This window comes from Corapipo altera, unplaced genomic scaffold, assembly GCF_003945725.1.
Source record: "Corapipo altera isolate COAL_440 unplaced genomic scaffold, ASM394572v1 1b, whole genome shotgun sequence".
In the NCBI taxonomy this organism is placed as follows: domain Eukaryota; kingdom Metazoa; phylum Chordata; class Aves; order Passeriformes; family Pipridae; genus Corapipo; species Corapipo altera.
In genome coordinates this window covers 8404585-8420117 of record NW_020884881.1, presented here as the reverse complement: position 1 = coordinate 8420117, position 15533 = coordinate 8404585, and the positions used below count along the sequence as shown (strand labels likewise).

At 38.3% G+C, this 15533-nt stretch overlaps 1 protein-coding gene across 1 annotated transcript in view; it reads left to right on the top strand.

Annotated features, from left to right (window-relative positions):
- Window positions 1–15533, top strand: part of SLC2A13 (solute carrier family 2 member 13) — a 147522-nt gene that overhangs the window by 89677 nt on the left and 42312 nt on the right. Inside the window, exon 5 of the mRNA XM_027640018.1 lies at window positions 14146–14309. Coding sequence (XP_027495819.1) covers window positions 14146–14309 — 164 coding nt within the window. The remainder of the gene's footprint in view (window positions 1–14145; window positions 14310–15533) is intronic.

The following is a 15533-nucleotide window of genomic DNA, read 5'->3' as shown; positions in this document are numbered from 1 at the left end:
ATAGAGCAAAACAGCTCTTTTTTTCAAGAGACTACATTTAGAAATTACTGAGTACAGAAGGAGTGCAGGCAATTAAAGAAAAATTAATTAAAGTGTGAAGAATAATTGGATAAGGTAAAATGGGATAAATAGGATCCAGTGCATTGATTTAACAAAATAAATTCAAGCTGTGGAACAACCAGATATTTATTCTTTGAACAAGCTAGTGATTTTGCTAGAAAACTTCATTTATCTGGAAAGTTTTGATTTTTTCACATGAAAAATTTTGAGTTTATCTTTAGTTCAAGACTAGATGATGTTGCTCAAGAACTGTAATCTAAATAAAGATCTAAGCAAAGATGTGACAGAAGGTTGTGAGGAAAAACGTATTGAACTAGAAAGACTAATTAATCTTGACTTACTTAGTATTCTTGTTATATACCTTAGGTTTCCTTTTGCTAATAAATTTGAAATAATGTTAGAATTCATTGCCACTGGTGATAAATGTAAGCTCAAAATCAGAGGACAGTTCCTAACTGCTGGAAGAAGGTGGTTATGGAACATAATGCAAGGTGAAGCTTAGCTGATTTTATGAACTGCGTTGTGGTTTCCCACAGTAGTACAGGATTGATTTCGGAGCTTCATTCTCATTTTTTCTTTTAGATGAATCTCAGGAAAGTTAGAAATGGTATTCACATTTCTTAAATGTTTTTGAAGATGACTGAGCAGCCTTTAACTGCTGAGTTGACATCCAGTGAGTAAGTTAGGAGGAACCTTAAGAGATCATTTGGTCCACCTTGCTGATCCAAGCTGAGCTGCCTTCACAGTTAGATTGGGTTACTCAGGGCTTTACCTGTTTGAGATTTTAAAATCTCTAAGGATGAATTAACCACATTCGTGATGAAGAAGTTTCTTCCCTTATTTTCAGGTGGAATTTCACTTCTTGGAACTTGTGATGATTGTGACTGAGACTGGCTCTGTTAGTTGCCTGACTTAAGTTGTGGAAAACACCTGTAGTGTGTTCTAGACTACGCAAACCCACCTCCCTCAGCCTCTTTTCATATGCCTTATTCCTTTCAGTGTCCTGTCTGGTACTCTCACCTAGTTTGATACTATCAAAAATCAGGTCTTTCGTGTTTTAAAATGATGTTAGAACTCAAAGAGGGTAACTTCCTGCAATAATATGCAGCAGATTACCTGCATTTTAAAGATTTTATTTTCAGCACCGTTAAATCTTGGTTCTGTTGTAAATATATATCTGGTATAGTGAAGCAGAAGTAACATGGAAAATCTCAGGGCCCTGTCATTGTACTAAAGTATGTGTAATACATCTTTATTTCAGCAGCATATTCTGCTTAATTCCCACTGAGGCCTTTTGTTCTGTACCTGGCTGAGAATTGTATAACCCAAGATGTTACTGTTTGGTACATTAAATTGATTTCCACTAAGATAGTACATTGATGGATATAAAATAGATTCTGTATTGTGATTACGATTGGATTAATTTTTCATTAAATTGTGTCATTAATACACAACTAAAAAATGTAATCTTTCTTCCTCATACCTTCTCTCCATTTCTTTAATTAAAAAAGAATACCTTAGTTTTAATTCACTTTGCTTTTGTGATTAATGTTTGCCAAGTGCAGGGCTTAGTGCTGATGCTGTTACTGTAGCCTTTTGAAGTGTTTTTCAAGTATTCCTCACTTGAGCACATCAGTGCTAATATTTTGTTGAGGATTGTTGCATGTTATCTTCAAAGCGGAGCCAGTTGCTCCAGTCATTTTTTGCAGAAGAGGATCCTCATATGGAGAAGATGACCTTGACAGCACTTTCTTATCAGTCTGAAAGGTAGCAAAAGACATTTTTAGCTTCTTAACACTTTAAGAGAAAGATCTGGATTTCATTTTCATAACCCAGAAGAACAACCTGACTCTTTATCTCCTCCCTTTTTGACATTTCCCCCGTTCAGCATATTCCTAAGCTGTAACTCAGACCTCCATGGCGTATTTGTGGTGGGCATTAGGAGAACTGATCAACACCTACCTTTGTTTCCCTTCTCTTTTCCAGTTGTTTTCAAGTATTATCCACATACAAATATTCTCATGAGAAGCATGGAAAAGGTATTTAAAGCTTTGCGGAGGAGAAACAAATATGAAGAAATGATATTTCATCTCCAAGGTTACAAATTCATAGAACTGAGATTAAAGGTTAGATTTTGGATCTCTGCACTGAGCTCACATGATGAACTCTGAAGGACAGGGAATAAAATTCCATCTGGTAAAGCTGTCCTTGCACATAGAATAATTGGTCTGAATTGTATAAGCTGCCAGGGATTTTAAACTTGGCAGCTTAATTAGTTCCAACAAGGAAATGATAAACATGAAAGCGATCTTTGCCCGAAGGTAACACAGGAAGAGAGATGCGGATGGGGAAAGTATTTGCTTGAAGCAGTAAAACACAAAGACTATTCTGTATCTATCCTTTACTAGGCATTCATAAATAACAGTGACTTATTTCAGAGAGAAGGTAAAATGTCGTTTTAAAAGGGAGTCTTAAAAATATCTACCATAGGATCTTTTGAGCTGTTTATTGACTTTGTGTTAGAAATTTTCATGCAATTTTATCTTAAACTTTGTTTTATATGTATTTTCTAGCAGCTTCACTGACTTTTAAATGCAAAGTATATGTAAATATTATATGTAACATATGGTGGCAGTAAGTTCCCTCCTATGTGGTTATGTCATATATAAGAACACTTTAAAATTGTCTATATAAAGTTAGAACAGAATTTCCCTGTCAAATAGAAGTACACAGCATATAACACGCTTCAGAGATTATCAAACAAATCTGTTGTCTAGCATATGGTTCATAGATTAAAAGGCTACTGTTCTGCACTGTAGAGAATCTAACTCTTATTACATTAGCCCTTAACTCTGTGTTACATTAGTCTTCACAGTGCTTTATATAGCTCTAATAATTCTGATGTGGTGCTTAATTGCTACATTTTGTATTGTAGAAAAGAGAAATGTGTTTGTCTCTTTCAACAGGTAGCACATTCACAACACATTGTGTTGCTTCCATTGTACAGGCTGTGGTGAAACATACATTCCCAAAATAACCATTCAGTGCTTTTCTAAGAATGGTGTTATTTTTCACAGTACATTAGAAATTTAGCAGCCCTCTGCTAGAGGTCTGTTTCGTAGCTGCTGTAACTTTCTCATTGTTTCCAAAGAGTAACAATAATTCTTATTCCCGTTTCTGAATGGCAACTGGTGTGGGAGTCACAAACTTTCCAGCTGTGGCAAAACATAGTTGCACCCACTTAGCAATTAAGAATGTGCAAGCTAAAAGCTAGTCCACGGAGGAGTGAGTAAATTCAGTTTCCTCAGGTAAGATTTCGGAGGTTTTCAAATAGAATAGGGATGGAATAGAGTGTCTGTGAAGGGAATTCACAAAGGTCAGCAGCCTGTCCAGAGGACCAGCAAGCTGTGCTGTAGGAGGTGGTGAGGTTAGATGTAGCCCCCTCTGGAGCAGGACAGTACCTGCCTCCTCTTGCATAGAGTGCAGTGTCTAACCTAGGGTAGGTCTTTCTCAACAGCAGTCAGAAGGGTCACTTTAAGGTGCAGTAGGGCTTGGTGATTCCAGTACCCAGTGCACCATGAGGCACACTTGTTGAAAGAAGCTCAGCTTCTGCAGATTCTTCTCTAGATTTGGTACTGAAAGCTTATTCTGGGTCTTACCAGCTGATGGTGTTACATTTTTGTATTAAAATTTTTGGACTGGGATTTATAGTGCAGATCTCACCTTTGCTGTAAGCAGAGTGTATTCACAAAGCAAAGTCAGGTCACAGAGTGAAACACTGGGGGTAGGAAAAGTCTAATGAGATTCTCAGATTAGAGATTCATAGTTTGAGATTGATGCTTTGTTTTTTGGCAGAAGAGCAGAAATGTGTAGTTGGGGTTCTTGCAGATTAATTTTTAGTAAGCAAGAGGTAAAGAACTAGACTCTTCTGGCAATTTTTACTGTTGAGAGTGAAGAGGAAATTTTAAATGCAGCAACTAGAAGCTGCATTCGGGTAGATTAATCATTCAAACATCAGAAATCAAATCCTTTGTTTTTCTGATTATTTATATGCTATGTTAACATTGCTTGTTAACAAGCAATCCTGAAAATGAAATGAAAAATCTGTTTACATTGGTGATATCACTGCAAGAAGTGTTTTGGATCTGCCATGATTTTTTCCTTATTCTGATGGAACAGATGGGACAAAAGACAACAAAAAAAGACTATGTGATAGAAGCAGACATTGCTGAATTAACATTCACACTGCGCTCATTTAGGTTTGCTGTGCAATTACTTTTGTTTTCTAAGGAAGGAGAATATACAAGTCTGTTGAGATCTAACCTATGTGCAGTGTATGTCTGAAATATATTACAAGGGTAATATTTGATTATATGAATATTAAAACCTGAGATTGGATTTAGAAATCTCAATTAAAGCACCACAAGTGAGTGGCATGGATTTAAAAGATGCTGAACACCTTCCATTTCTTAGGATTTGGTGCCAGAAAAAAATCTAAAAATATGAATTCCTGAATGCAGATTTAGAATGGTCAGTTGAAGTTGTCAACCTGTGATATTTGTTGCCAAAACTAGTACTCCAAAAAAGGATCTCATCTGCCACCACAGATAATGAACTCAGATGGTATCACTCCAGAATTACCCTTTTGGGTTTGTTTTTTAAACAGTCCTGAAATGACTTTTGATAATAAGGGTACATCTGTGCACTTGAGCCAAGGGAAGACTTTTGTACCAGTTATTTCTCAGAGCAATTTTTTTTTCCTACATGGGACATATGCTTAAAATTGTTACTAGTAAGGGCATTGTGCCTGGTAGTGACTGCAGCTACCGTGTGCTCATAGGCACATAACGCATGCTGTTGCTCCTCATTGCTCATCATGGAGTTTTCCCAGAATGACTGTGGGATTGGTGCCAATAGCTTTTTTAATTATTTTTTGTGTGTTTCTGGTGCTGTAAAAGGCTAATTAAGAATGAGAAGAAAGTTTATGTTTAATGCAACATTGTTAAAGAAGGCTTCCACCATTGATTCCAGCATCATTATGTGTATGTGCGAGGGTTGTCACAGTGACTTTAAGAGCTGCTCCCTAACAACAAAGCGATGCTAGAGGCTGCTGTGGCACAGCAGGGGCTGTGTTGTTCTGTATTTGGGTGCTTCCATCCTGCACCATTTGCCAGGGCCTTTCTCAACCTCATGTACCTTGCAGATGAGTTTTTCCTCACTGAGTCATTAACTGTTGGTTTTCTCATTTCTGCTGTCCGTTGTCCAACCCCATGTCCCCAGCAACAGAGTCTGCTGTTGATTACATCTTCTTCCATTTCTTTTCTTTTCATTGCTGTCTCCCTTGACAGTTGGTCATCTCAGTAGCCCTCCATGTATTTTAGTTTTGTCTTTTGTGTATGTTCTTGCCTTTCCAGAAGTGTGACCTGTTCTCTGATCTGATGATTCCTCTTCTTGAGGGACTGGGATGTTGTGCTCAAGTATTTGAAACCTGATCCAAAGAAACCCAAAGCTGTTAAGACCGTAGAGGAGTTTCTGTTGGTTTTGAGCTGTCTTGATGCTCCATTCTTAAGAGCAGTGTTGTCTCTGCTCTTGATTTTGATAATTATGACATTGGGACAAGTAGGAGGGGAGTTGAGGGGCAGTTGCAGACTTTCTCAGTTTTAAAATTGACACTAACATCCAGTTCAGTGACCGTAGAAAGGAGGTAATCATTCAGCAGGTAATTATTGGTTTCTACAAAATAGGCAAGACTTAGATTTAAAAGTTCTTAGGAAATATGCGTTAGAAAGTCAGTCAGGATCTTAAATAAATATGAAGATTGGTAGCCACAAAGGCTTTATTATGTCTATGTTAATTTTTTCTTGATGATCAAAAGATACTACAGTGACACATTCATTATTGTAGACAATCCTTAGGAAGGATTCACTTGAATAATTTTCGTGGATTGAGCTCTGAAAGTGTTAAACTGTGCAAGATTAATTAATAAAATAATTATTAAGGCAACATCATCTAACTAAAATTGAAAATGATGGAGTCATAGAATAGTTTGGGTTGAAAGGGACCTTACAGATCATCTCATTTCACCTCTCTGCCATTTGCAGGGATACTTTCCAGTAGACCAGGTTGCTCAAAGCCCCATCCAACCTGGCCTTGGATACTGCCAGGGATGGGGCAGCCACAGCTTCTCTGGGCAACCTGTTCCAGTGACTTAGCATGCTCACAGGAAAGAATTTCATCCTAATGTCTGGTCTACTTTTTTCATGACCTTTTAAGATCGCATTACTCCAAGCTTGCTGACTTCTGGCTCTTGCAGTAAGACTATTGTGTATATAGTCCTCTTGTTTGCCCCTGGCCTTGATTTAAACACATAGGCTAGCTTGATTTTTTTTTTTTTTAATGCTACATACATTTTGTAAGTCTGTTGATTTTAATGAGGACTGATTTCATTTTTTAGGATCCCAGACACATTATGGCAGGCACTAGAATACCCTGAAATATTAAACATAATTTAAATTAAACTGAGATTTTCAGAATAAATGAATAATTGAATGAGGTATGTTTTGTGAAACACCTGGGGGATTTTCTTTTCCTGCTTTTATGTGTATTAATTTGCAGACAGCACTTATCTGCAGTGGGACTCTGGAGTGTCATTATTCTGCTGCAGGTCGTACTGGTGGATAACTGCAAATAGTCATCAGTCTTCCTCCTCTTCCCAAAAGCCTCAGTGGTCTTTACTTATCTATAAGTAAAGATAAGTAGAGATGGTGGTGATTTTCTTTCATAAGGTTCTGTTGAAGAGTTAGGCACTTATATATTGAGCAGAGGCACTGAAGACAAGGTGAAAAAGTTGGCATTACTTGGGGTTTTTTTGCAGCCTTACATACAGGTCTTACAGACTCCAACCTGTTTGTTCTGTTCTGGAAACTGCATCTCTGTTTGGGAAGAGGATCATAAAGACTTTGTTCCTTCCAGTGCTTTCATTAAATTTCCAGCTCTGCCTTACAGTCTTCAGTTTAACTCTCCAGTAAATTCAACCTGTGTCTTCAATGGATTTAATTACAGGGTTCTGTCTGCAAATTTACAGAACACTTTGTTGCAGACATATAGAAGTTTGGTATTATTTTTCTGCCTGATTTTTCTTTTCTTCTAATTATTGGATCTAACACTTCTTTGTATTTTACCATTTTTCTATTATGAACAAGAAAACAATTTCCCTCCCCAACAGTTTCGGGTCAGACCTCTGAAGGACCCACATAAACAGCTGAAATGACTGAACATGAAAAGCACTCTGGCTGTTGGCAAAGGTGTATCCAGTGCAGACCAAATAAGTAAAGAAAAGAAGGAGTTTTTCTCTAGTCTCATAGCAGTCACTGCAACAGCATTTTCAAATGACCCAAAAGGTGTGTGACAGTAAGCCATTAACTTAGGGAAGCGAATTCCTTTCTGTATCTTGGTGATCTGAATCCTTTTAAGGTATTTTTAATCTCTGACAAGGTGGTGCTCTTACTTTGCTTAACAACTATAGAGTTTGGAAACTAAAAAAAAATCTTAACATAATTATGTGGTAATTCTTAAATCCTTTTCATGTACCTTGCACATGGTTAACATGCTGAATCAGAGAATCCATTGTATATATATATATATATATATATCTGTCAAAGAGTATTACATGCTGAGTGTTTTTATTATCACAATATACTAGTTGTGATATGTGTCATTCATAAAGTCGTTTCACTCTGTGCTGAAAGCATTTATAACACAATCCATCATTACTGCTAAATGGGGAATTTAGAGGCATAATTACAGTAGGTAAGTGTAGAGTGGCAGTCCCTCAGGTTGCCTCCCAGGCACTGATTTTGAGAAATCCATTATAGACTTTGAGATGATACAGCAGTGTTTTCCTTGGAGAGCTCCTCAGGACTTTAAAAGTAGAAGAATATTCAACTGTTTATCTTAAATTGGAGTCCTATAAAACATCAGAGTCTGCTGTGAATTGGCAGGCTTCAGTAAGATTTCAGGATCTACTCCTTAGATATTTTGCCTTCTTAACCTGGAAGTAAAGGTATGTGTACCCAAACAGACCTGTCTTATATCTGAAGTTGAGTTGCTTTAGGAACTAATGAGCAGGAAGAGTCTTATTGACATCCAATGGATAGAGGACAAAAGAATTTTTGTTTGTACGTTGTCAAACAGGCACATCTAGTCTCTGCTGTGAGAGGTGCAGCTGATGTGCACAAACAGCAGCATCTTATAATTCATTAAAATTATTGTTAAAATCTTTTGGAACATAACAGTAAATATGACAAAGTGTCCTCTGCTGCCCTGCTGAAGCAATTCATCAGGTGGAGTAAAACGAGATGAATTGTGTTTAACAGAATGATATTTGCCACAAAGTTTGTGTGTGTTTATGTCTGTCACTATATGGGCTTTCAGAAAGTGGCTGAGGTTGTTCAATAGTCCCTTATATGTGTAGATAATGTAGCATGGAGTTATTTATTTAAATATACTTTTTGTGTGTGTGTGTAAATATCATTGGTCACATTCTCTGTGATTTTTAAATGCAGAAGGTGGAATCAGGCTTACTAATATTTGTGAAACATAATAGCTATTACAATTTTAGAGAACAACAGAGTGTCCTGCCAGAGGGACTGACACTGAAACAGTTCTGTGCAGAGGAGAACCTTGAGACAAGGTAATAAAGTTGGTTTATGTGCTGCCAGTCTGCAGTATGGCACAAGTGTAGGTCATGAGATAAGTTTTCAAAATATGAATTAAAGGAAGGTGGTATCTGTGCTAAAGGGGACAGAATCAGGTCATACAATTTTAAACAAGAGGCTACATAATTTTAAAAAGTTAGTGAATAAACAGCTAAAAAGTTACAATCAAGTTGGATCAGAGCAGAGACTGTGAGGATGGCACAAGACCTGACAGAACTAGTTTGGCTGGACAGGTTTGCCCCATCTGTCACTATATGGGCTTTCAGAGGGTGGCTGAGATAGTTTGATTCTCTCTTTTTCAAGTTAACAGGTGGTGTTTTAAGATTTTAATTTTTCTAAGGAATCTAAAGGCTCTAACTGACTAATATGATAGTCCTGGGACTGATGCTAAATCATAGTGATGAAATGGATTTTTACAGCTTTTGTGATTAACTTCTCTAATGTCAAAGGTGAGGTTTGTTCTTATCCTTGCTGTGACTTTCCATTTTCGTTATCCATAGGTAATGGAGATTCAGCATCCACAAAGTTTTTTCCAGCAAAAGCAATTCCCTTTGAAAAGTAGGTCTATGCTTAGGTATTTCATAATATCAGTGCTACAGTTAATATTACTATTTTGTATTATGGCAGTTCAGAAAGGTGGTGATCAAATTTGTGTTTCATGGAATCACAGACTGGTTAAGGTTGGAAGGGATCTCTAAAGGTCATCTGGGCCAATCTAGCTACTTAAAAAGCGGGATTAAAAAACAAAGTAAGAGATTAGGCAGACATGATTAGAGATGTAGGCAGGGAAACAGCAGAGTTTCAATAAATGTCCAGGTCTCCAGACTGACATCCATGGTTGCTCTGAATGCAACCTCCGCAGTGGAAACTGCAGAGCATAACTCTTCCTTCTGACTGTTGTGTGTAGAACTTGAAGCTGGGAAGTTGAACCACATGATCCAACACTGATTATATGATCCGATGTCGCTACATTGCTCCACAGTCTTTATTTCAAACAAGTCTAACCAAGGTATATTTTTACTTTGCTACTTCTACTGTACCTTCCACTGTGCCTGTTTCCCTTCCCTGGGCTTCATGCAGTGCTTAGCAGGGCCATGGTATCCCTCCTGTCAGAGAACCTCCAAACCTGGAGCATCTGCTGGCTTTGGCTCCTTCCAGATATATCAACTTCTTCCTATTTTGTTTTCATTTCCAGTACTTTGGCATCTAATTTCCCATATGCTGCTCTTGCTTTCTCCTGCTGTTTCTGTGGGTTTATCTGCACAGATGAGTTGCCAGGGTTTAATGCATCAGTGAAAACGTGGTAATTCTGCAGGACCTTAGTGATGAAAGTGTCAATTTAAACTTTCTTGATTAAATCTCTTTCTTAACATTAATGTGGATGTGTGGGACAGGCAGAAGCAAGCTTGCTCTGTCTGCAAGCCTGCTTTGCTCTAGGTGTTCTCAAGCTTGTATAGTCCATCTTTCAGTAAACTGCAGTTACTCAATGTGCCTGGCCTCTTTCCAGCAGTGGTAATACCAGTGGGAGTTCCCTGGCTTGTGTTTCTTGTTTCTTTAGTGCCTCTGAGTTTTCAGAAATGCCAGACACAGTACGATTATTGAGTTCAAGCTGCAAACTAAAGACTACGGTGTGTACATCTGCAGATTAAAAACATTTAATAACAACAGTACTATTACACAAATTAATTTTCAGTTCTCTGTAAAGGCAGCCTTAGACTTATTCATTAATTTCACAAGAATTACAAAGTCTGTTCAAAAAGGCTGACATCCTTAGACAGAAACTTTGGTGGAGTGGACTTGGTATGACAGATGGGCTGAAGCAGCCCCTTGTGAAAAATGGGCACTCGGAACTCTGATAGCACCTTACTGACAGGCTTTTTTTTTTTTTTTCGACTGAGAGCTACAAAGCCTGGCATGATGGGCTGCTTCTCTGTTGCTGAAGAAGGTAACCTGGGAACCTGATGCATCCAGAATTGTCTATAACACCTGCTTGAGGGGGGGAAATTATCCTATTCTTTAAACACTGGATATTGTTGCAAAAAAACCCCAACACCTCATTCTAAAAGAGAAGAGGGGGAAAAGTGTTTTCAAGTGCTTTATTTCCTTCATTAACTGTGCATTTTCTGAATATAATCAAAGGATTAGTATGAGGATTCTTAAATTTGTGGAAATGTCTCCAGGTTTTTTTTTTAATGTATACCAACTCTTGATAGAACAACTTCATAATTTTTACATCCTCAGAAACAAACAGTATTAAAGATTTTCTGTATATACCCAACTGTGGTGGGTTGACCTTGGCTGGACACTAGGTGCCCACCCAGCCACTCTATCGCTCTATCACTCCCCTTCCCAGCCAGACAGGGGAGAGAGTAAGATGGAAAACAACTCATGGATTGGGATAAGGCAGTTTATTAAAGCAGGAGCAAAGCGGAGGCTTGTGCGCGTAAAAGTGAAACAAAAGATAGCAGGGTTTATTTTCTACTTCCCATGAGCAGTGATGGTCGACCACTCCTGAGAAGCAGGGCTTCAGCATGTGTAGTGGTTCCTCAGCAGGCAGCCACTGGAGACAATGAATGCTCACCTTCCTGCTCCATGCCTCAGCTTTTATATCTGAGCTGACATCACATGGCATGGAACATCCCTTTGGTCAGTTTGGGTCAGCTTTGGCCTACTTGTGTCCCCTCCCAGTATCTTGCCCCTGATTGAGGAAGGAACGTTATAGCACTGATGCTGTGCTGCCCTGCTCAGCAGTAGCCAAAACACCGGTGTGTTACCAACACCCTTCTGGCTACCAATGCAAAGCACAGCACTGTGAGGGCTACTGTGGGGAAAAGAACTCCAGCTCAGCCAGACCCAATACACCAACACACTTACTTTGCGTGCCTTTATAGTTGCCTGTATTTATTTGCTTTCTAAGATACAGTACTTGCTTAAAAATTCCGAGGTTACACAGGTGCTTTTGTAATTTCTGTTATGTTTTAGAAAATAAGCTAGGACTGCAAAACTTTGTCACTGAAATTGCAGTTCCCTGCAGGACCTGCAGTATTCACTGTGATTGTTTATCACAACCTAACTTTTTTCTACCACATAGGTTTTTTACCTTGTCAGGAGGAACTTAAAAAGACTGATGTCTTGTTATTTAAATATACAGGTAGGGCTACACAGGTTGGTATAAAAGATGGGAATTATACAATAAGTAAACATAAGCAAATTGATTTAGTAGTTATCATAATCTATGCAAGTACCCTTTTAAATTTTTGAAGTTAGGTTGCTATGCCATGAACATCATTGCCCAGTACTCAGGCTTTGGTAGCTTGGCATTTGGATTTGCAGAATTTCTCTGCTTTGTTTTCCATAGAAACTAGAACACATTGTTTATTTATGGATAAACAATAAGCTTCCAGTTGAGGATATATAACCTGTGAGTGCAATAAGCAACCAGAAGGAATGTTGTTGGCAGACAACAGACAATTGTTGTATGGATTAGGCAGTAGACATGCTTTTATGTGATTCTTTATTCTTTGCTTTTTTTGACTGTATAGATAGTACATTATACATTGCTGCTGACAACTGGCAATTTCTGACTTCCCTGTAGAACTGGATTTTCAGAAGATTTGGATGTGTGGAGTTAAACATGGCTTCCCGAAGCCTTGTCTGGTGGAAGTAAATGGGAGTTTCATAGTATGTGTCAGCAGGCCAGGACTTGACATTTGTTATTTTCCTACCCTTAAGAAGAAAAAGGAAGGTGTATTGGGAGATCAGAGACGGAATCATTTTGGTTGCTAAAATGGTGCAGCATGATGTAAGTTTTGACAGGCAGTTAGCAGTTTGATTTAGAGCACCTTAAGAAGTGAGGACACATTAATGTTGGCAGTTTGATGTCTGTCCTTCATGAATCTTCCTCTCTTCAGGAATACTGCAAGATCCCTTGCTGGGATCTCAGAGTGTGCGTCTGAGATGAGCCTGGATGAGGTGTTGCAGTCAAACCTGCGTGGACACAGACACGGGGTCCTCCATCTGAACAGTTTCACTGTGGAGGTCCTCTCCTGCTGCACCACAAGTTGGTTGCATAGGCATGGCCTCAAATAGTTGTACTAGGGAAGAGGAGCTGAGGAACGGAACTGGGAGGCTCTAAATGCCTTGTCTTAGCCAACAGGCAAGAGGATAACATCCAACCATAACATAACATCCACTGTCACTTATGGCTGGTAGTGTCTTAAATGCCATCTGAGCATATTGTACATCAAGGATTATTGATTTGAAATAAAAAGCGGATTATGTTTACAATAGAAAAATGAGAACCACTACAATTTCTGAGGCTGGCACATCTGGGTATTAAGTCAACAAGGGGACATTAAAGCAAGCTGCAATTTGACCCAAAAGGAAAAAAAGTGAGCTTTGACATTTTTGATGGTTATTACTGTGTGATAGCCTGTCGGCTGTGAGGTGTTTGAGGGCTTGAATATTCAGTATTTCAGTCAGCATAAATTAATAGAACAAAATGAAATGTGCTTCTACAGCATGAACAAAAGTACTCATGTGTTTTCTTGAGGGTTTATTTAGCTCTCCCTGAGAACATGGGCATAGTATCTGTGTTCATTTGATCTCCGTGAAAAATGGTAGAAGGTTTCATTTCTTCTCCCTTTTCATTTTCTTCAGTTGAATTTTTTATGAGTTATTGTTTATGTGGAAGGATTGATTCCTTTTAGAGAGAAGTAGAACATTCTGTCAAATTCTCCTGTTGGATGCAGATTCACATCCCTGCAACGTGGTGCTGAGGAACTTCAGAGCAATCACATTCTGGTTAGACAAAAGTAATACCACAGAGAGGGTTTCGTGAGCTTCAGTAGCACTGAAATAAAACTACAAAACCTAAGATCAGGAGGTTGCAAGTGTCACTTGCAACATGTTGGATGCCATAGATTAATTCCATATGACCTTTAATGGGAGTGAAAATCTATTTGATTTTGAGCTCTCTTTCCCTAGACAGTACACTGAGTGCTAAAATCCTATGTATTGGCATAAAAATAGAGCACAAAGAAGTGGATGAATTTGAAAGCCAGATTAATTTAAATTAAAAATGCAAACCCCATTTCTAGCAGAGTATGACTGACCATTGAAAATACAAACAACCAAGAGAATGGCAGTTCATCTGTTGATGTCCACCGGTCAAAACTTCAGTCAGATGTGAGTTATGCCTTGGTTATGCCTGATTTCCCAGGATAATTGGATGTCAGTCTGCAGCTGCATTATGCAGGAGGTCACACTTGATATTTGTTATGATCTTTTTCAATTTAAAATCAGAAACTATAACATGAGCCAAATTGAAATAAATGGTGTTCGTATTTGTCTCTCCCTCCCCTCATAGGTACTACAGTGCTACCATTCTGCAGATGTCAGGAGTGGAAGATGACAGGCTTGCAATCTGGCTGGCTGCACTGACAGCATTTATAAACTTCATTTTTACTCTTGTGGGAGTCTGGCTTGTTGAAAGAATGGGTCGCCGGAAACTTACACTTGGTAGCTTAACAGGTGAGTGTTTCATTAGTGTTTAGTATCTTCCTCATAATTATTAATGAAAGGAAAATAAAATTTCAAGTGCAATTTTTTTCAAAGTAGTCCTCTTTAAAATTACAGTGTTGTTGCCATCTTCTCCCTGAAATCATACAGCTTTTCAAGACTAGTAGTATAGTACTACAGCTAAAGGCTAATTTAAAAATGACAGCATGTTATTTTTTCAGGTGAGTTTCTCCTTTAAACCATATTTAACAATGTTTTTATTTAGCTTTAGCTTTTTTTTCCAGTTTAAGGAATCAAATGCTTGGAACTTCACAGCTGGTTATTTTTTAAATCTCCTATGTAATTCCTGGCTGATAAACTGGAATTCAGAACCATCTGATGAAGAAGTACCAGGGAAAGCGTATTGCATAACCATTGCAGCACTTCTTAAAAAACAAAAGAGTTTTTGCGTAGTTACCTCAGATACAATGCAGTAAATACCTTACATACATTACTGTTATTTTAATTCATCTCCTGTATGAGATACTAAAGGGCAGAATTCTGGATTTGTACATTTTATCCAAATATTCAAACACCGTAACTCGTCACAACAGTCTTCTCTTGGAAGCAGGAAAATGCAGCGCGAGCACCCACCCTGTGTTGTGTCCTGCCATTAACCTGCTAATTCCCTGTTTATTCCTGCATCATGGGTTCATTCTGGCTGAAGTGATCTGTGACTGATGCCTGCCTCTGACTGAATGTCTGGAAGGTTCAGACATTTCCAAGAACATGATTTCGAAAAGAGAAACAGTTCCTGCTCCTCTTGAAATAATGTTCAGAAGTGTTTGGCTGGGAAGGTTTAGTGTCTCCATATTTTGTTCTGTTGTTGCTGTCAAAGATCCAAACTTCTAGTTAGTGCAACACAGCAGAGAGTGGGACCAGCTGCCATGTCACTGGCCATGTGCAGTTCCCAGCTCCCAGTTGAGTTAATGTACACTCGAGTATTTGAATGTGTTTATGTAGGCAGAACAGTGACAACCCAGTGACATGTCTGGGTACACATACATGTTTGGTACACAATTACTCAAATCTTTAAATTAAAACATGCAGTTTGGATGCAGTTTGGTGTTCCAAGTTGCAATAAATGTGTATTTGCTTGGTTATAATTTTGATTTGGAGTCAAGAAACCTGAAATTTTTTTCACAATCCAAGTTCAGAAATGAGGTCATGACAGGGGATTGTAAAAGCACATTACTC